The sequence below is a fragment of the Bufo gargarizans genome, chromosome 2, assembly GCF_014858855.1.
Source record: "Bufo gargarizans isolate SCDJY-AF-19 chromosome 2, ASM1485885v1, whole genome shotgun sequence".
NCBI lineage: Eukaryota > Metazoa > Chordata > Amphibia > Anura > Bufonidae > Bufo > Bufo gargarizans.
Window position 1 is genome coordinate 79,320,052 of NC_058081.1, and position 21,807 is coordinate 79,341,858.

General features: G+C 45.8%; 2 protein-coding genes across 3 annotated transcripts in view; one reads left to right on the forward strand and one right to left on the reverse strand.

The window, feature by feature from the left end:
- Positions 1–1,909, forward strand: part of GPAT2 (glycerol-3-phosphate acyltransferase 2, mitochondrial) — a 189,234-nt gene extending 187,325 nt beyond the window's left edge. Inside the window, exon 24 of the mRNA XM_044277008.1 lies at positions 1,790–1,909. Within this exon, the coding sequence (XP_044132943.1) occupies positions 1,790–1,909 (120 nt within the window). The remainder of the gene's footprint in view (positions 1–1,789) is intronic.
- FAHD2A (fumarylacetoacetate hydrolase domain containing 2A) overlaps positions 1,546–21,807 on the reverse strand; it is a 41,299-nt gene continuing 21,037 nt past the window's right edge. For both annotated transcript variants that reach the window (XM_044279250.1, XM_044279251.1), the window contains exons 4-8: positions 14,350–14,409; positions 12,527–12,689; positions 12,232–12,340; positions 10,667–10,754; positions 1,546–2,282 (exon numbers count right to left, since the gene is read on the reverse strand). In XM_044279250.1, coding sequence (XP_044135185.1) covers positions 2,220–2,282; positions 10,667–10,754; positions 12,232–12,340; positions 12,527–12,689; positions 14,350–14,409 — 483 coding nt within the window. In that variant the 3' untranslated portion in view covers positions 1,546–2,219. The remainder of the gene's footprint in view (positions 2,283–10,666; positions 10,755–12,231; positions 12,341–12,526; positions 12,690–14,349; positions 14,410–21,807) is intronic.

The window sequence follows — 21,807 nt, forward strand, 5'->3', positions numbered from 1 at the left end:
CGGCCATCTAGCAACCCATGTCCTCAGCTCTATACAGAAAATCCCGGTGACGGGTTCCCTTTAAGGCTACTTTCACACTTGCGTTCAGAGCGGATCCGTCTGGGGTCTGCACAGACGGATCCGCTTATATAATGCAGAACCGATCCGTCTGCATTATATTTTAAAAAAAAATTGAAGTGTGAAAGTAGCCTCAGACGGATCTATCCAGACTTTACATTGAAAGTCAATGGGGGACGGATCTGTTTGAAAATTGAGCCATATTGTGTCAAATTCAAACGGATCCGTCCCTATTGACTTACATTGTAAGTCTGGACGGATCCGTTTGCCTCCGCACGGCCAGGCGGACACCCTAACGCTGCAAGCAGCATTCAGGTGTCCGCCTGCTGAGCGGAGCGGAGGACAAACACTGCCAGACTGATGCATTCTGAGCGGATCCGCGTCCACTCAGAATGCATTGGGGCTGTACGGATGCGTTCGGGGCCGCTTGTGAGCCCCTTCAAACGGAACTCCCAAGCGGAGCCCAGAACGCTAATGTGAAAGTAGCCTAAGATGGCTGGCAAAACCCACTTAACCCCTTCTCTACATGTGATGTGTATGTACATCATATGTCCCAGGGGAGTGTATGGCGCAGTTTCAGGAGGTGCCGCTGGCTCTGTTAAGGTGCCTTCACATACTGCAGATTTTGTTGCAGAAATTTCCACGACTGAAAATCAGTTCTATTCATATGATTGGGGCAGCAGACACATGGATTTTCATTTGCAGAAATTATTGTAACAATATCCTTAGGTGTGTTAATCAGCGATGGCTCCAATCCTGGAAACTGAACCCCTTAGGTGGTGCAGTCAGTAGTGACCATCGCATCTGTGGTTAGACAGGGGCACCCCGCCACCCAATCTTCAGAGGAAGTGCTTAGTAGGCTATTGCTGGCAAGCACAATACAGAAGTATTGTAGCGTGTTATACAAGCAATCAGGTGTTTTACCATTGTGTCAACATAACTATTTTTCTGTTGATGGAGCAGCGTGAGGGCTGCTCCATCAACAGTTTTTACTGGTACTATTTTGGGGTACATAACTTTTTGATCTTTTCTTGAAGGGCGAGGTGACAAAAAAAGTCAATTCTGCTAGTTTTTTTTTAGGCATCCACCACAAGGGGTAACGTATGTTAATAGTGCGCACTTTTACAGGATGCAGTATTGATTTTTGTCTAGGATGGTAATGGGAAATGTTTTTTTAACTGTTAATATGTCAAGTGTTTATGTAAAAAAAATAAAAAATATATATATATATATATATTATTTTTACACCCCCCCACAAAACTGTATAAAATATAGTAAAACGATATAGTATTACACACCAGGCCAAAACAATGATGTCCATTAAATACATGGCTCGAGTCCACCACTGCCTCTGTCTCATACAGGAGTCTCCAGGACAGGGGGCCCCCCTCTTATGTTTATACTACAGGGGTTATCTTGGTGGGACAATCCTTATAAGGAGGGTTAGGCCGTACAGCAGCAGAAGATTTAGTAATGTCATTCTCAGAGTCAATTTGATTCAGCAAATTTATTTGACTGCCATTGTACGATCTGGAAGGTTTCCTCCAAAACCCTCCGTAGTCTCAAAACTAGATTTGCTTTGCCTTCTAAGAAAGTTAATGTTGAAGACCATTTCTCTAACATAAAGTCATCTTTTTCCTGTAAATTATGCATCGAGCTGATTATACCAGATATAAAACCCATACTTTGGCGACCAGTTAATGGCACAGTGTACACAACTCTGGATTTGCAGGTGTTTGAGCGTTCATCGAGCTGCCACGGATCAATTCTCCACCTCTCAGAGACCTTTCTACTGGAGGAAAACTGCACGAAACTGACGTCATTCATCCAGCAGTTTATATATAGACGATGAACAGCAATAGAATTCAGCCAGAACATGGAGGAGACATCTGAACAGACCACAGTGCTGGAAAGTGAATATTTTGTTAAAACATGTTTGGCTGCTATTACATTGTTTGGAAAGTTAGTGTTATTACATTGTTTCGTTTCCCACTTAGATTGTTTAAAAACTGACTATTAGTGAAACAGATTTGCTTCGTACAGGCTTCTGTCAGCTGTCGCAGCGTGAACGAGGGGTCTCTGCGGCACAACATGTGATTTGGCTCATTATTAAATCTGAGTGTTGTACGCTGCAGTATCCATTCTTCTGTAAGTGCAGATCTTCACACCACAGGGTTACTGATCACTCCTAGCTCATCGATTTCACATTCAACCACATCTCCTGCCTGAAAGATAAAGCCAAAGCAACAGGCGGTTAATAGCCATTTATAAAAATAAGAACATAAGCAAATGGCTAAATCATACAGAAGCATTGTGGTCCAGTCCACCTCTGTATACTTTATATCAGATGTAGAGTGTCGTTATCCATATTTCTTGCTCCACATATCCTTAGGGTGGCAAAAAAGGAGACAGTGGCGCACAATAGTTAAATACTACATACCCAGGTTATACCAGCATGTTCCATGTTACTATATACAAGAAGATGTCTGATACCAGCCATACATATATAATTATATACAGGGGATGCCCAGGATATTCCAGCATGCTCCATATCATTATATACAAGAAGATGTCTGATACCAGCTGTACATATATAATGATATACAGGAGGTGCCCAGGTTATACCAGCATGGTCCATATCACTATATACAAGAAGATGTATAACTTATACCAGCTGTACATATATAATTATACACAGGAGGTGCCCAGATTATACCAGCATGCTCCATATCATTATATACAAGAAGATGTATAACTTATACCAGCTGTACATATATAATGATATACAGGAGGTGCCCAGGTTATACCAGCATGGTCCATATCACTATATACAAGAAGATGTATAACTTATAAATCTTCAATGGACCATGCTGATATAACCTGGGCACCTCCTGTATATCATTATATATGTACAGCTGGTATAAGTTATACATCTTCTTGTATATAGTGATATGGACCATGCTGGTATAATCTGGGCACCTCCTGTGTATAATTATATATGTACAGCTGGTATAAGTTATACATCTTCTTGTATATAGTGATATGGAGCATGCTGGTATAACCTGGGTATCTCCTGTATATAATTACAGTGTCTTGCAAAAGTATTCACCCCCCCCTCCCCTCCCCCTCTTGACTTTTTTCGTATTTTGGTGCCTCACAACCTGGAAATAACATGGATTGTTAGAGGATTTCCATCAATTTACAGAACATGCTGACAACTTTGCAGATGTTGTTTTTTTATCGTGAAGCAAACAACAAATAAATAGTCAATGTGCATAACTATTCACCCCCCCCTAAAGTCAATACTTTGTAGAGCCACCTTTTGCGGCAATCACAGCTCTAAGTCGCTTTGGATAAGTCTCTTTGAGCTTGCCACATCTCACCACTGGTATTTTTGCCCATTCCTCCTTGCAGACCTGCTCCAGTTCCTTCAGGTTAGATGGTTTGCGCTTGTGAACAGCAATCTTTAAGTCTGACCACAGATTTTCTATTGGACCGAGATCTGGGCTTTGACTAGGCCGTTCCAACACATTTACATGTTTCCCCTTAAACCACTCAAGTGTTGCTTTAGCAGTGTGTTTGGGGTCATTGTCCTGCTGGAAGGTGAACCTCCGTCCTAGCCTCAAATCACGCACAGAATGGGACAGGTTTTGCTCAAGAATATCCCTGTATTTAGCACCATCCATCTTTCCCTCCACTCTGACCAGTTTCCCATCCCTACAGCATGATGCTGCCACCACCATGTCTCACTGTGGGGGTGGTGTACTTTTGGTAATGTGATGTGTTGGGTTTGCGCCAGAAATAGCGTTTTTTTTTGTTTGTTTTTTTGATGGCCGAAAAGTTAAATTTTAGTCTCATCAGACCAGAGCACCTTCCTCCATACATTTTGGGAGTCTCCCACATGCCTTTTCGCAAACTCACAACGTGCCTTTTTGTTTTTAGCTGAAAGTAAAGGCTTTCTTCTGTCCACTCTGCCATAAAGCCCAACTCTATGGAGCGTACGGCTTATTGTCGTCCTATGTACAGATACTCCAGTCTCTGCTGTGGAACTCTGCAGCTCCTCCAGGGTTACCTTAGGTCTCTGTACTGCCTCTCTGATTAATGCCCTCCTTGCCCAGTCCGTGAGTATTGGTGGGCGGCCATCTCATGGCAGGTTTGCTGTTGTGCCATGTTCTTTCCATTTGGTTATGATAGATTTGATGGTGCTCCTGGGGATCATCAAAGATTTGGATATTTTTTTTATAACCTAACCCTGACTTGTACTTCTCAATAACATTGTCCCTTACTTGCTTGGAGAGTTCCTTGGTCTTCATGGCAGTGTTTGGTTAGTGATGCCTCTTGCTTAGGTGTTGCAGCCTCTGGGGCCTTTCAAAAAAAAGGTGTGTATATGTAATGAGAGATCATGTGACACTTAGATTGCACACAGGTGGACATCATTTCACTAATTATGTGACTTCTGAAGGTAATTGGTTGCACCAGAGCTTTTTATGGGCTTCCTAACTAAGGGGGTGAATACATACGCACATGCCAATTTTCTGTTTTCTACTTCTAAACAATAGTTTTATTTATATATTTTTATTATTTCACTTCACCAACTTAGACTATTGTGTTTTGATCCATCAAATAAAATTCAGATTAACAAAACATTGAACTTAAGGCTGTAATGTAACAAAATATGAAAAAAGGTCAAGGGGGGGGGGGGGAAATACTTTTGCAAGGCACTGTATATATGTACAGCTGGTATAAGTTAAAGTTATACATCATCTTGTATATAGTGATATGGACCATGCTGATATATACAGGAGATGCCCAGGTTATAATTATATGCGTACAGCTGGCATCAGTTATACACTATATAACTCCAGGTTATACTAGCATGGTCCATTAAAGATTTATAATTTATACCAGCTGTACATTTATAATGATATCCAGATGATGCCCAGGTTATTCCAGCTTAGTCTATATATAATTTATACTCAGATATATAGTCCTGTAACTGGGGCAGTGGGATCTGTGCTAACCTTGTGCCTAGTGGGCTGAGTGCTGATTCTGCTGGCTCTTCAAGCACTGGACGGCCTGGACCAGAATGGAATCGTGGATGGCAGGCACTGCCAGTGAGCATTGATCGTAGTGGAACCCGCGCTCCGCAGCCACTCCCGCCTGAACTAAAGGTACACGTCGGATGTGCCAAGTACGCAGCACCGCTGATGACGTTTTCAAGTCACATCATATTGCGCACTGTGTGGTCCGGACATGCTGCCAAGCCCTGCTCCGAGTGACAGGGATACGTAAATCCATCCTGGCCCATGCCAACTGCCATCACCCGTGTAACCACAAAAAAAGTAGGACTTCTGGCCTTGCACCAGGTGGAGGATCAGGAGCCTGAAAACTGGACTGTCCGGCCTAAGAGTCCACTCACACGTCCGTGGTGTATTGCGGATCCGCAGTGCACCCCCCATAGAACTGCCTATTCTTGTCCTCAACACAACTGTACATACATACACTCAGCTTTATATATTAGAGATATATGTATCTCTGCTCTATAACATGTTACCTGAAGCTTTTGTTGTGTTTAAACCGCACAGGGAAGAAAACACTGCTGTCATGTCTTCTGGCTACACAGATTAGAGGGGTTTTCCAACAGTTTTTTTTTTTTTACTGATGACTAGAGATGAAAAGGATTTGATTTGATCCGAATTTATTTGCGGCGAATCACGTAAAAATAAACGGCTATTTCCTGGCTGCAGAGAGCCTGTATAGTGGTGTAGAACACTGTGCCTTGCAGTAACACGCAGAGGGAGTCTGCTGTGGTAGTGAAACAATACTGTGAGTCAGTATGACATGCAGATGACAGGCGTCGCACTTAGAATCACTGCACACTTCACTTCTCTGGGCAGTCACTGGGCCAAAACTGACCAAATAACTCAAGTGTGAACTCAGCCTTACAGGTCGATGTTAGCGTCAGGTATAAAGAACCGAGCAGAGGCCCAAGATCCTACTGTAGCGTGAAAGAGCGCACTCCTTTTACACCGTCGTCAGCTGATTCCACATAGATCTATACAGAACTTCACTCGGTCAGCATTTGGTCACTAATCCATCAGTATTGCTAATGCCATAAAAAACAGGAGTAAATCCAAAACAGAGATGACACGTGAATGGAATATTTGCATGTCTTCTGTGTTCTGCTTTTGGCTACCAAATCATAAGCCAATTCTGATGGGACCATACAGGCCTTACAGCTACTTCACAGACCAGATCCGTTGTGCGTCTCGTTTTTCCTTCCTTCTGACAGATCAGGAAAAGGGTCAAATAAATGATGGTCAACCAGGCCAAAAAGGCAAAATAGTGGCCCAGTCATGGAGTGGAGGAACAGCATGAGAAGTCCACTGAGTGGCCCAGTGCCATAGTGTTGAGTTATCAACAGCATGAGGAGGCCACAGACTGGCAAGGTGACATTGGGTGGAGGTGGCATCAGCATGAGGAGAACACAAAGTGACAAGGTGACATACTATACAGTGGAGGTGGCAGCAGCAGCATGAGGAGGCCACAGAGTGGCACAATGACAGAGCGTAGAGGTAGCAGCAGCAGCATGAGTGGTGAGGTGGCAGCAGCATCAGAAGACCACAAAGTGACCCGGTGACAGAGCGGGGAGGTGGGTGGCAATAACAGTACCCGCTGAGGATGGTGGGTGTAAGAAGGAGCATTTGGCATCAGATGTGTGGCAGCATCAGAATAGTAGCTAAGGCAAGTAGCCAGAAGAAACCGATCTCTTTGGTGAAGGTTTGGGTGAGGAAGCATAGATGATCTAATCTGATGCATCAGGCATTGGTGGGTGGAAATCCTGGCTGATCCACGCCTGATTCATCTTGACAAAGGTCAATTTCTCCACATTTTCGGTGGACAGGTGAGTTCTCCTTGGGGTAACTATGGCCCCCGCTGCACTAAACACCCGCTCTGATGCCACACTACTGGTGTGGCAGTACAGCTCTTCCAGGGCAAACTCTGCCAGTTGTGGCCATAAATCCAGTTTGGCTGCCCAGTAGTCCAGCGGATCTTCAATGTGGGGTGGCAAGGTGCTGTCCAAATATGCCACCGCCTGCTGGTTCAGGTTCTGCTCCAGGCCTAGCTGCTGGTGAGTAGTTGTCTCCGATGCTCTCCCTTGCCCTGCGCAGGTTCGCGCAGGGCAAGGGCTTTTTTATTTACAATAACACATTGCTGGGCAGAGGCTTCCGCCCAGCAGTGTGTTCGGTGACGTCACCAGCTCTGATGGGCGGGCTTTAGGAGAGCATCGGAGCATGAAATGCTTCGATGCTAACATCAGGGGGGCTGCCTGGATGAAATTATAGATATGTCTGGGTTCAGCTCTGAACCCGGACAACCCCTTTAAGAAAGCTGCTCATCATCAACTTCTGCTGCTCTAGGAACTGGTACTGCTCCTATCAACCCCCCCCCCCCCAAACGGCAGCCATGGCAGTGGAACGTGAGCGCAGAGGGCCCCCAGGTCAGACCTGCGAGAGGATGGACAAAGGCGCAGATGGGCAGCAGTCAACTGACTACATAGGATGTCTCTATAGTAGTTCAGTTTGACCTCCCTCTCAGTGGGTGTAAAAAAGGCCCCCATTTTGGACCAGTAGCGAGGGTCCAACAAGGTGGAGAGCCAGAGGTCTTCCCTCTGCTGAATGGTAATAATTCGGCTGTCACTACACGAGCAAGTCAGCATGCAGAAGGCCATTTGTGCAAGTGACTCCCTGCCTCCATCTCCACTGCATACTGCCACGGTGTGCCTGGGATTGCTGACAGAATGATTGATGAGGAGGAGCATCAGGACCGGTAGATGATGGGAAGGACAGACAGCTCCCTTCGGCTGAGATGGTGGAGACTTGATTGCCTGAAATCGGGTGCATGCCACTGGGTGATGCAGCGGTTGCTGCGGCAGGCTGGACCACCACATCGGATCCACGGTTCTCCCAGGCAACTTTATGGCGATGCTGCATATGTTGACGCAGGGTCGTGGTGCCAACATTGGCACCCTGGCCACGCTTCACTTTCTGCCCACAGGTTTGGCAAATGGACATGTTCACCTCCTCCGGCGGCCTAACAAAATACTGCCACACAGCCAAGTAGGTGATTTTACCCCTAACACTCCACACTGACTGCTACAGCCGCTGCCTCCGTGAACCCCTGCACCACTACTTTCCAGGCAGGTAGGCTCCTGCATAGCGGGTTGTCTACCCCAGGCACGTTTGGCTCCCAACCTCCCACTGTTGCCAACCTGCTGACTCCCGGCCGTGCTGCCGACTTGCTGGCTCCGCCACTGCCTCAAGCGCAAGCTGCCATCCGCTTCTCCCGATGATGATGAAGCCCCTTTGTCACCCGGCTCCCAATTGCGATTGGCTACATCATTATCGAGTACTGTCTGCATGTCACTGATTTCCTCCCTCAATGGTCTTTGAGTCAGGAGCCTGACTGCTCGCAACACCAGCTCCCACGTCACTCTCCTCATCACTACTTGCCTGCCTACTGGAGGAAGCGGCAGATGTCTCCTCCACATCTTGGCTGGGCAGTAGCTGCTGAGTGTCCTCTAGTAGCTCGTCCTCGCTGTATAGTGGAGCTGAGCCCACAGCATATAATACTTCTCTGACTGAGGGAACAGAAAAGGACAGAGGCAGGTTGAGGACAGGTAAGGGCACAGGGCCTGCTCCTGGGACGTGCCAACTAAGGGTTGTGTCTGACAAACCCACCGACTCTTGGCTGGGGGTGTCTGATGTCACTTGGGACAAAGTGGATGACCAAGTCAACCATTCAAGAATCGCTGGGTTGCTGGTCAAGACACAACCGCTAGATCACACCAGGAGCTCCGGCCTCTCGAAGTGACTCCTGCTGCCACACCCCCTTACTCTGCTGCGACCTGTGCCTGCGCCAGAAACATTTAGGCCTCTGCCACTCCACTGTGCAGGGCCTGGCACTTCTCTGTCTGACATACTGTTAGATCACATAAATAAGTAAAAAGGAAATTAATACACCCCAAAAAAGGCTGTAATTTTCTCACTTCACCACACAACAGCGAATAAGCCCCTTTATTTCCCACTAATACACCCCAAAAATGACTTTAGAACATATAACTGCACCGCTGAACAACAAATAAGCCCTTATTTTTTTCCACTTATACACGCCAAAAAAGGCTTTAGAACATATCCGCACAAGGGCTAATAAGACATAGAACTATTTCTTAGTAATACACCCTGTTAATGGCTGTATCACACAGCTTGGTAACGCAGCTCAGCCCCATTCACTTCAATAGGACTGAGCTGCGCCTAGGCCACATGACCAATGAACGCAATGACACATGGTTTAGGAAAAGTTGGAACAGGCAGTGGTGCTACTGCAAGCACCGCTGCCTTCTCAAATAGCTGATCAGCGGGGGACCTGGGTGTCAAACCCTCACCAATCAGTAAAAAAAACTGTCGGAAAACCCCTTTTAACGCTAGTTTCACACCTTTGGTGTCAATTCCATCCAGCTGCTCTAGCAGTCAGTGCCAGCATGCAGCGGTCTGTATCCGGCCGATCCTCTGCCTTGTCTGCCGGAATGTGGCCGGATCTCTGCCCGACCCCATTATACTTGAGAGGGCCAGCAGGCATTCCATTTGCATCTGGCAGTGCCGAATCTGGTGTGAAACTAGCCTGAGAAATGTTCTGGTGAACCCCCGCCTCTAACTCCTTCAAGAGGATTTCCATCTAAACATAAGATTGGCCATATGCCCCATTCACCTGACTGAGGCCAAAAGATACACAGAAACGGTGTAGGATGGCACAGACCACTGAGAATATCTAAATGCCCTCTTGCAATAAGTGGGTGGTCCTCACTCCCAGTGTATCTATCCGTGTGGGAAAACAGATGTGACCATGGCATCTATGTTCAATGTTCTGTCTTTATTAATCCAAGACTGACCAGTCCACTGCTGATGCGGCGAGTCCTGGCTGTGTCATACAGCCGACACCTGACTGTAAACGGCGATCACCCCGAACCCCGTCATTTAACCCCTCAGATGCCGCGATCAACATTGATTACAGCATCTGTGAGGCACGGCAGAGGGATGCGGCTCCCTCTACCTACCAATTGGAGCCCTGAAATCGTGTGGCTCTGATCAGTTACCATGGCAGCCTGGACGCTTCTGAAGCTTACCAGGCTGCCATGGTAAGCTCCCTGCTAAGCTGTGCATGAAGCACAGCTCAACAGGGAGTGTTTCAGAATCCTGTTCCCCTTTAAATATCCCAGGTTGTAGCCCCATAAGAGGGTTGAAAGTTATTACTGTAAAAATATTAAAAGTTTAAATCCTCCCCCCTCCAATTTTTCCAAATAAAAATATATTAACAATAAAAGAATAAACATATCAGGTATTGCTGTGGGGAGGAAAAAACAAAAATGCAAAACCAAAAATGGGCCAGGTACAAAGCTATGCCTGAAAAACAATGCTCACTGGAGCTGATCGGTGGGTGATAATAGTTGGATCCTCACATCTCAAATATTTATGGCCTGTCCTGAGGATTAGCCATTCTTCATACTTGGAAAAGAGGGTGTTTTACCACTTTTATAATCCATATCTCTCACCTTAAGGTATACAGGTGGTTTCCTGAATACGCCGACTCCTGGCGGTGTCCCAGTGAGAAATACGTCTCCTGGATTTAACGTGACAAATCTAAGAATGATACATAGCCAATCAGAAGATATCATGTATGTGAAGTAATATGCACACTAATACAACAAGTACTGACGATTAAGACGAGGCTCAATAGGAAACCGCTATAGAAAAAGAAAAAAAGTAATCTCTGTGCAAAAATGGGGATTTGCTTCTTTGGGATATGATAGCAATATATCCAATTTTTCCTGAAGGCTGGGAGTGCTTCAAAATACTAAAATAAGCAATAAGCCACTGCTGGTCCAGCATGTACTTCTGGGCAGCCGTCTAAGCACGTGACCCCTGTAGGCAGTCACTGGTTTCAATGGTGATACAGCTAAGACCAGTTATTGGCTGCAAGTACAAACCAGAATGAAACCCATGTAAACACTAAGGATGCCTTCACACACTGCGGATTTAGGCTACATGCACACGAACGTTGTTTGTTTCTGTGTCCGTTACGTTTTTTTTGCAGATAGGCTGTGGACCTATTCGTTTTATTTCACCGTGTGCTGTCCGCATCAGTATGTCTGTTCAGTAGCCCCGCAAAAAAAATAGAACATGTCTTATTCTTGTCTGTTTTAAGCATTGTTACTATGGATCCGCCAAAAAAAAAACGTATGACATACGGATGTCATTTGTTTTTTTTGTTTTTGTGGACCACAAAACACATACAGGCGTGTGCATGTAGCCTTAGTTGCAGAATTTTCTGCGACTGAAAATTAGCTCTATTACCTGTGGAGCTTGCAAAAATCTACTCGCTGCTCCATTAAAATGAATAAAACAGATTTTCAGTCGCAAAGAATTCTGCAACAGGATCCGCAGCTTGTGAGTGCACACTTAAGAGGCTGCAGCTCTTGCACGAGGGCCATGGTCCGCTCAAACAGCTATTTAACAGCTATCTGAAAGTCAGACCACCACCAATCTAATATTGATCAATCGATTTTGACAGGCCGCACCACCCCTAACACATTAGGGCACACCTCGGAACTGGAGAACTGTGCCTGGTGTATATGCTGAACCTATGGAACTGACGTATGCCAAGAGTTTCCACTTACATACAGTATATCTGGCTGGTACACACTGGCATACGTCAAATCATCTATGACAGAAACAGATCTGTACTGAAGTTGCAGTGGGAACAGACACGAACATACACAAATGACCAATGCTTTATGAGGATTGGGCACGTGCTCCACTCTGGGCTCTGATTTTAGCATTTCTCATCCACGTCAGCAGTTTACATTTCCTTGCCATATAATAAAATTATTTGAACACAGGATTATTAAAGCTGTTCCCACTAAAACGAGAATCCCGGCACAGATCCTGAGTAGGAGCATGCAAAATGCCACGTCTGCCCTAGTGTCCGCAATCTCTTTTTATTTTATTTTTATGTACAGACAGAGGGCAGAGGTGAAGAGGCATCAACTTATACTCTGCATCATTTACAGCAGAGACTCGACTACATTTGGCCAATGGTTTACGAGTAAATCCTCACTTGGAGACCCAGGAAATGAGAGCTTCTGTCTTGAAAACCATCTGGTTTGTGTTACTATCCTGGACGAGGTTCCCGTTCACACGGCAGCGAATTCCAAGGCTGTGGGGGTCTGGAAAGGATGGGAACGTGGATAATCACGCAGTACAGTAATTAAAGGGACACTCCTGATACACAGTGTTATGCCTAGCAGGGGTGCATAACACCAAAAATATCAAACAGAATTACTGGATCCTCAGGCCCTAGACAAAATAGGATGAACAATACTTCTGATAAAATAATGCAAATAATAATTTACCTGAAATAGAGTCTTTAGTTACAAGCGCTGGGCCCATGGGACAGAAGGTGTCAAATGTTTTACCCAGCAGCCACTGCTTGCCATTCTTCTTCATTTGCCAGTCACGAGCACTAACGTCATGAGCCACAGTAAATCCAGCCACATGCTCCATTGCGTCCTGCTCCTGTGAACACATCAGAAATGCGTCTAGATAAAGGGTTAGAGCAGGCATTCTCAACCTGCGGCCCTCCAGCTGTTGTAAAACTACAACTCCCACAATGCCCCGCTGTAGGCTGTTCGGGCATGCCGGGAGTTGTAGTTTTGCAACAGCCGGAGGGCCGCAGTTTGAGGATGCGTGGGTTAGAGTCATATCTTTACTCCACAGACAAGGTGGTCAGGGCCTTCAGCTCCATACTACATGCTGAAAGGACAATAGGGCTGTGAAGGTCTTCACGTTGCAGAAGTCACTAGGTGAGAATCTGCAGCTGCACCCTACTCCTCCCTGTCTATATACTTTAATACAGGATTTTTTGGTTTCTGAACTGGACCTCCTGCTTCACAGAATTGGGTATCCTGGAGGTAAGCTTTAAAAGTGGCATTCTAAAGTATTGGTTATAGAATGAGGGATATGCTGTTAAAAATAGAGGATTGTAATTGATGACGTGGGATGAACAGTCTTCTCTGCTCCCAGTTGAACGTCTGCTGCAAGGCCTGGAAGGACACCTGGGAGTCCTACTTTTCTACGGCACGCCGCACTTGCTCCATACCATCAGGATGCCACCACTTATCTTCCATATCTATCTTCAAACTTTCGTCCCCTGAAGAACCACATATCTAAACTGTAAAAAACTGTTGGAACTTCTTTGACAAAGTAATTGAAGAATCGGCAGGGCCACCTAGGTTACAGTAGAAGGGTTTGGCCACCGATAAGTGGGGTCACTCTGTTTTTAGGCCGGGATAGCCACAGGGGCATAATAGGTCGAGACTCTGAGATGATCCCATCTTCAAGATGGCTTTGTATGTTCCAAAACCCTGAGCAGCAGAACTGTGAGTAGGGCAGACCCATATGGCATAGTGGTCACTTCTGGCTATGTCATTTTTACTCTGTTACTCTGTCATACCAAGTGGGTCTACTGTTATCATATTCGCAGGGAAATCTGTGATTTTGATCAAAAAGTATCTACCTAATTTATTGGGGGCCTTTTTTGGTTAATTTTTTTTTAAAGGAAAGATTATGAGCTTACGTTTTATAGATTATTGGTGTCTGAAAAGAGCTTTCTTAGCCAAGTATCTAAAGTGAGCCTTGGAAGTCTGGTGCCATTTGAAGAATTTTGCGAAGCAGTTATCTCCAAGCGATTGATATGGATGGACTTTTCAAGGAATATGCCATTGTGGAGACACTTCTCAGTTCTCCAGAGGCAGATACCAGCAACAGGGAGGAGAGGTAACTGAAGTTGCATACAGCAATGCTCACATAGGATGTTTTTGAGCACAGCATGGAGAATTAGGAGCAATTGTGTTGAGGTAGATAGTGGTAAGGCAGAACTTCAGAAGAGAGGAATGGCGAGTACAACGTTTGGCGAGTACAACAATAATTAATGTTATAGATTTCTAGTTTAATTTGGCTGCTGGTGTTATGTAGATTCTGTGTGTTGTGCCCCACTGTTCCTCCTTTTTGGGGGGTATGAAAGTGGCTACCCTAACATAGAGCCTTATCGGGTTTAGAAGTATGGATATGCTGTCAAAAATGGAGGAGCCTGATCAGGTCTCATTTTGAACATTTCAAAATTCTGTTTGTAGTGCACGGCTAGAAAATGAAACGGCATCTGCCTCCTCATTTTTACCTTGATATTTTTCCCTTTTTTTCCTATGACAAAAGCAAGTTCAACTTCCCAATCCACCTCCTGCAAAGAGAACAGGATGAGAATATTAGCTTTGGATAACAAGGGGTGCATAGGAAATGATCAATGCTGTAATAGTGCCATCTAGTGGAGAACTCTAGGAGTACCCACATATCCTAACAAGCCATAAAAGAACACGGCTGCTTTATTCCAGCAATAGTGCCACTCCTGTCTATGGGCTTTGTCAGGTATTGCAGCTCAACTCCAAAGTGGAGTCAATGAGGTTGAGATGCAATACCAATGGCTTACTCTGGACAGGTGTTAGTCCCTGCTCACAGCGAGCCATATGGCGTGGATTCCGCACAAAAAAATCTGTTGAATCTGCCTCCCCTTGTGTTCAATGGAAGGTTGCTCTGAACTTCATGCAGCCTCGAATTAATGCCATGTCCGTTCTTGGTGCGGTGTCTAAACGGATGGTACTGGAAGCCACAGCAGGTGTCTGCTCGCGATTTAGCTCTAATTCAATTGGGCTAAACCAAGAGCAGGTCTGTGTCATTCAATCTGAAATATCGGGGCAGAAAGCAGAGGGATTTCAGATGCAGAATACATGATGGCTTCTGCCTTTCATCTAGCCCAGGCATGCTCAACCTGCGGCCCTCCAGCTGTTACAAGACTACAACTCCCAGCATGCCCAAACTGCCTACAGCAGGGCATTGTGGGAGTTGTAGTTTTACAACAGCTGGAGGGCCGCAGGTTGAGCATGTCTGAACTGTCCATTGTTGCTGAGAAGTTCGTTAAAATGATATCTGCAATTAAAGGGGTATATATCACCGAGCTGTCCTCAGGATGGGTCATCGATATCAGATCAGCTGTGTGAAGAGGATGCGAGACACATGTGAGCGCAGCTTTGGTTTTCATGCATTCAGGAAAAATCACAGCATGTTCTATATTATGCGTTCTCCGCGCATTTCTGGCTCCATAGAAATGAATGGAGCCTGAGTGAAAAACAGAAGGCACCCGGATGCAATGTGTTTTTCACTGATGTTGCTAGCAGATGTAGATTGTTATTCTGCAGTTTTAATTCATGCACTGGAAAAACGTGCACACTGAACACAATGGCAGAAAAAACTGATTGAACTTGTATGTAATCCATGTCGCTCGTGTGAAAGAGGCCTTAGTCTTTACATTTCGGATTGCTGGTCAAAGGCCGGTTTAGGTGATTTTGTTCACTTTCAGTGAGTGATAGGTGATTATATATGGGGAATGCTGTAATGCTAGGCTCACACCACAGTTGGCAATTACGTAATGCTGGAGTGTTTGCTTGATACTTGAGCGAATCGATTCATTAAAATACTTCTATGTCAATGCTGTTTCTGTACAGCAATAAAATGTATTGGCTCGGCGGAGCCAAACTTCATCTCGGCCGAAGTTGCAGGAGATTCAGTGAATGACTACGGTATTCCTTTCTGCGTATTTAAAAACATGATAAAATAGGAATCAGAAGTGGTCTTGGTACTGGCTGGTACTTCGGCAGCAAAGCCGACTTCGGATTCCTATTTTAAAATGTTTTTAAAGACGAAGACGGCCAAGGCGAACGTTGGCTCCACAGAGCCCATACATTTGAATGCTGTACGTAAACAGCATTAACCACTTAAGGACCACAGGTTTATACCCCCCTAGTGACCAGGCCCTTTTTTACAAATCGGCACTCCACAACTTTAGCGGTTTATTGCTCGGTCATGCAACTTACCACCCAAATGAATTTTACCTCCTTTTCTTCTCACTAATAGAGCTTTCATTTGGTGGTATTTCATTGCCGCTGACATTTTTACTTTTTTTGTTATTAATCGAAATTTAACGATTTTTTTGCAAAAAAATGACATTTTTCACTTTCAGCTGTAAAATTTTGCAAAAAAAAACGACATCCATATATACATTTTTCGCCAAATTTATTGTTCTACATGTCTTTGATAAAAAAAAAATGTTTGGGCAAAAAAAAAATGGTTTGGGTAAAAGTTATAGCATTTGCAAACTATGGTACAAAAATGTGAATTTCCGCTTTTTGAAACAGCTCTGACTTTCTGAGCACCTGTCATGTTTCCTGAGGTTCTACAATGGCCAAACAGTAGAAAACCCCCACAAATGACCCCATTTCGGAAAGTAGACACCCTAAGGTATTCGCTGATGGGCATAGTGAGTTCATAGAACTTTTTATTTTTTGTCACAAGTTAGCGGAAAATGATGATTATTTTATTTTTTTTATTTTTTCTTACAAAGTCTCATATTCCACTAACTTGCGACAAAAAATAAAAAATTCTAAAAACTTGCCATGCCCCTCACGGAATACCTTGGGGTGTCTTCTTTCCAAAATGGGGTCACTTGTGGGGTAGTTATACTGCCCTGGCAATTTAGGGGCCCAAATGTGTGAGAAGAACTTTGCAATCAAAATGTGTAAAAAATGACCGGTGAAATCCAAAAGGTGCACTTTGGAATATGTGCCCCTTTGCCCACCTTGGCAGCAAAAAAGTGTGACACATCTGGTATCGCCGTACTCAGGAGAAGTTGGGGAATGTGTTTTGGGGTGTCATTTTACATATACCCATGCTGGGTGAGAAAAATATCTTGGTCAAATGCCAACTTTGTATAAAAAAATGGGAAAAGTTGTCTTTTGCCAAGATATTTCTCTCACCCAGCATGGGTATATGTAAAATGGCACCCCAAAACACATTCCCCAACTGTCTCCTGAGTACGGCGATATCAGATGTGTCACACTTTTTTGCTGCCAAGGTGGGCAAAGGGGCACATATTCCAAAGTGCACCTTTTCAGATTTTGCAGGCCATTTTTTACACATTTTGATTGCAAGGTACTTCTCACACATTTGGGCCCCTAAATTGCCAGGGCAGTATAACTACCCCACAAGTGACCCCATTTTGGAAAGAAGACACCCCAAGGTATTCCGTGAGGGGCATGGCGAGTTCCTAGAATTTTTTATTTTTTGTCACAAGTTAGCGGAAAATGATGATTTTTTTTTTTTTTATCTTTTTTCCTTACAAAGTCTCATATTCCACTAACTTGCGACAAAAAATAAAAAATTCTAGGAACTCGCCATGCCCCTCACGGAATACCTTGGGGTGTCTTCTTTCCAAAATGGGGTCACTTGTGGGGTAGTTATACTGCCCTGGCAATTTAGGGGCCCAAATGTGTGAGAAGTACCTTGCAATCAAAATGTGTAAAAAATGGCCGGTAAAATCCGAAAGGTGCACTTTGGAATATGTGCCCCTTTGCCCACCTTGGCATCAAAAAAGTGTGACACATCTGGTATCGCCGTACTCAGGAGAAGTTGGGCAATGTGTTTTGGGGTGTCATTTTACATATATCCATGCTGGGTGAGAGAAATATCTTGGCAAAAGACAACTTTTCCCATTTTTTTATACAAAGTTGGCATTTGACCAAGATATTTCTCTCACCCAGCATGGGTATATGTAAAATGACACCCCAAAACACATTGCCCAACTTCTCCTGAGTACGGCGATACCAGATGTGTGACACTTTTTTGCAGCCTAGATGCGCAAAGGGGCCCAAATTCCTTTTAGGAGGGCATTTTTAGACATTTGGATCCCAGACTTCTTCTCACACTTTCGGGCCCCTAAAAAGCCAGGGCAGTATAAATACCCCACATGTGACCCCACTTTGGAAAGAAGACACCCCAAGGTATTCAATGAGGGGCATGGCGAGTTCCTAGAATTTATTTTTTTTTTGCATAAGTTAGCGGATATTGATTTTTTTTTTTTTTTTTTCTCACAAAGTCTCACTTTCCGCTAACTTAGGACAAAAATTTCAATCTTTCATGGACTCAATATGCCCCTCACGGAATACCTTGGGGTGTCTTCTTTCCGAAATGGGGTCACATGTGGGGTATTTATACTGCCCTGGCTTTTTAGGGGCCCTAAGGAGAAGAAGTCTGGAATATAAATGTCTAAAAATGTTTACGCATTTGGATTCCGTGAGGGGTATGGTGCGTCCATGTGAGATTTTATTTTTTGACACAAGTTAGTGGAATATGAGACTTAGTAAGAAAAAACAAAAACAAACAAAAAATTTCCGCTAACTCGTGCCAAAAAAAATGTCTGAATGGAGCCTTACCAAGGGGGGGGGGGGGGTGATCAATGACAGGGGGGTGATCAATGACAGGGGGGTGATCACCCATATAGACTCCCTGATCACCCCCCTGTCACTGATCACCCCCCCTGTAAGGCTCCATTCAGACATCCGCATGATTTTTTACGGATCCATGGATACATGTATCGGATCCACAAAACGCATGCGGACGTCTGAATGGAGCCTTACAGGGGGGTTATCAATGACAGGGGGTGATCAGGGTAATCAGGGTGATCACCCCCTGTCACTGATCACCCCCCCTGTAAGGCTCCATTCAGACATCCGCATGATTTTTTACGGATCCATGGATACATGTATCGGATCCACAGAACGCATGCGGACGTCTGAATGGAGCCTTACAGGGGGGTTATCAATAACAGGGGGTGATCAGGGTAATCAGGGTGATCACCCCCCTGTCACTGATCACCCCCCCTGTAAGGCTCCATTCAGACATTCGCATGATTTTTTACGGATCCATGGATACATGTATCGGATCCACAGAACGCATGCGGACGTCTGAATGGAGCCTTACAGGGGGGTTATCAATGACAGGGGGTGATCAGGGTAATCAGGGTGATCACCCCCCTGTCACTGATCACCCCCCCTGTAAGGCTCCATTCAGACATCCGCATGATTTTTTACGGATCCATGGATACATGTATCGGATCCACAAAACGCATGCGGACGTCTGAATGGAGCCTTACAGGGGGGTTATCAATGACAGGGGGTGATCAGGGTAATCACCCCCCGTCACTGATCACCCCCCCTGTAAGGCTTCATTGAGACATCCGCATGATTTTTTACGGATCCATGGATACATGGATCGGATCCACAAAACGCATGCGGACGTCTGAATGGAGCCTTACAGGGGGGTTATCAATGACAGGGGGTGATCAGGGTAATCACCCCCCTGTCACTGATCACCCCCCCTGTAAGGCTCCATTCAGACATCCGCATGATTTTTTACGGATCCATGGATACATGGATCGGATCCACAAAACGCATGCGGACGTCTGAATGGAGCCTTACAGGGGGGTTATCAATGACAGGGGGTGATCAGGGTAATCACCCCCCTGTGACTGATCACCCCCCCTGTAAGGCTCCATTCAGACATCCGCATGATTTTTTACGGATCCATGGATACATGGATCGGATCCACAAAACGCATGCGGACGTCTGAATGGAGCCTTACAGGGGGGTTATCAATGACAGGGGGTGATCAGGGTAATCACCCCCCTGTCACTGATCACCCCCCCTGTAAGGCTCCATTCAGACATCCGCATGATTTTTTACGGATCCATGGATACATGGATCGGATCCACAAAACGCATGCGGACGTCTGAATGGAGCCTTACAGGGGGGTTATCAATGACAGGGGTGATCACCCCCCTGTCACTGATCACCCCCCCTGTAAGGCTCCATTCAGACATCCGCATGATTTTTTACGGATCCATGGATACATGGATCGGATCCACAGAACGCATGCGGACGTCTGAATGGATCCTTACAGGGGGGTTATCAATGACAGGGGGTGATCAGGGTAATCAGGGTGATCACCCCCCTGTCACTGATCACCCCCCCTGTAAGGCTCCATTCAGACATCCGCATGATTTTTACGGATCCATGGATACATGGATCGGATCCACAGACCGCCTGCGGACGGCTGAATGGATCCTTACAGGGGGGTTATCAATGACAGGGGGTGATCAGGGTAATCAGGGTGATCACCCCCCTGTCACTGATCACCCCCCCTGTAAGGCTCCAATCAGACATGCGCATGATTTTTTACGGATCCATGGATACATGGATCGGATCCACAAAACGCATGCGGACGTCTGAATGGAGCCTTACAGGGGAGTGATCAATGACAGGGGGTGATCAGGGAGTGTATATGGGTGATCACCCGCCTGTCATTGATCACCCCCCTGTAAGGCTCCATTCAGACGTCCGTATGCTTTTTGCGGATCCGATCCGTGGATCCGTAAAAATCATACGGACGTCTGAACGGAGCCGGACAGGGGGGTGATCAATGACAGGGCGGTGATCAATGACAGGGGGGTGATCAGGGAGTTTATATGGGGTGATCATGGGTGATCAGGGGTTTATAAGGGGTTAATAAGTGACCGGGGGGGGGGGGGGGGGGGTGTAGTGTGGTGTTTGGTGCGACTGTACTGACCTACCTGAGTCCTCTGGTGGTCGATCCTAACAAAAGGGACCACCAGAGGACCAGGTAGGAGGTATATTAGACGCTGTTATGAAAACAGCGTCTAATATACCTGTTAGGGGTTAAAAAATTCGGATCTCCAGCCTGCCAGCGAGCGATCGCCGCTGGCAGGCTGGAGATCCACTCGCTTACCTTCCGTTCCTGTGTGCGCGCGCGCCTGTGTGCGCGCGTTCACAGGAAATCTCGCGTCTCGCGAGATGACGCCTATTGGCGTTAGTGTGACCTGGGAGCGCCGCAGCATTGACGCCTTTCGGCGTTAGTGTGACGGGAGGAGGTTAAAGGGGTTCTGCACTTTGTTTATACTGATGATCTATCCCATCAGCTTCTGATCGGCGGGGGTCTGACACCCGGGAACCCCCGCCGATCAGCTATTTGAGAAGGTAGCGGCGCTCCAGCAGCACCGCGGCCTTCTCACTGTTTACCGCTGGCCGAGTGACATCACAACTTGTATCAACTGGCCTGGGCAGGGCTAAGCTCCATTCAAGGGAACGGAGCTTAGCCGCGCCCAGGCCAGTTGATACTAGTCGTGACGTCACTGGGCCAGCGGTAAACAGTGAGAAGGCCGCGGCGCTGTTGGAGCGCCGCTGCCTTCTCAAACAGCTGATCTGCGGGGGTCCCTGGTGTCGGACTCCCGCCGATCAGATGAAGATGATCTATCCAGAGGATAGATCATCAGTTTAAACAAAGTGCAGAACCCCTTTAACAACTCTGATCTGAAGCGCGATTCGCTCAAGCCTAGCTGCACTCTGCTGAACATATTCAGCTCTTACAACTACCGCTGACACCTAAAATAACGTAGACTGCGTAGCATACATTTGTGTTTAAAAGCGTACTAGACTGCAATTTTCAGGACAGTGCCCTGTAATACCTCACAGATCTATACAGAAAGAGGGTCATGCCTCCAGGTAGTGAACATTTACAGCATTTGCTACAACCATGGAGTGAAATTAAGGAGTATTGCTACGTGAAACAAGTGCAGAAACCTCCCTCTAGAAATCTATTATTAGGGATTATTGGAAGATTGTTCCAAATGTTAGTTTTTATGTTTGCAGTCAGCTCCTAGAAGGGCAGGCTCTGT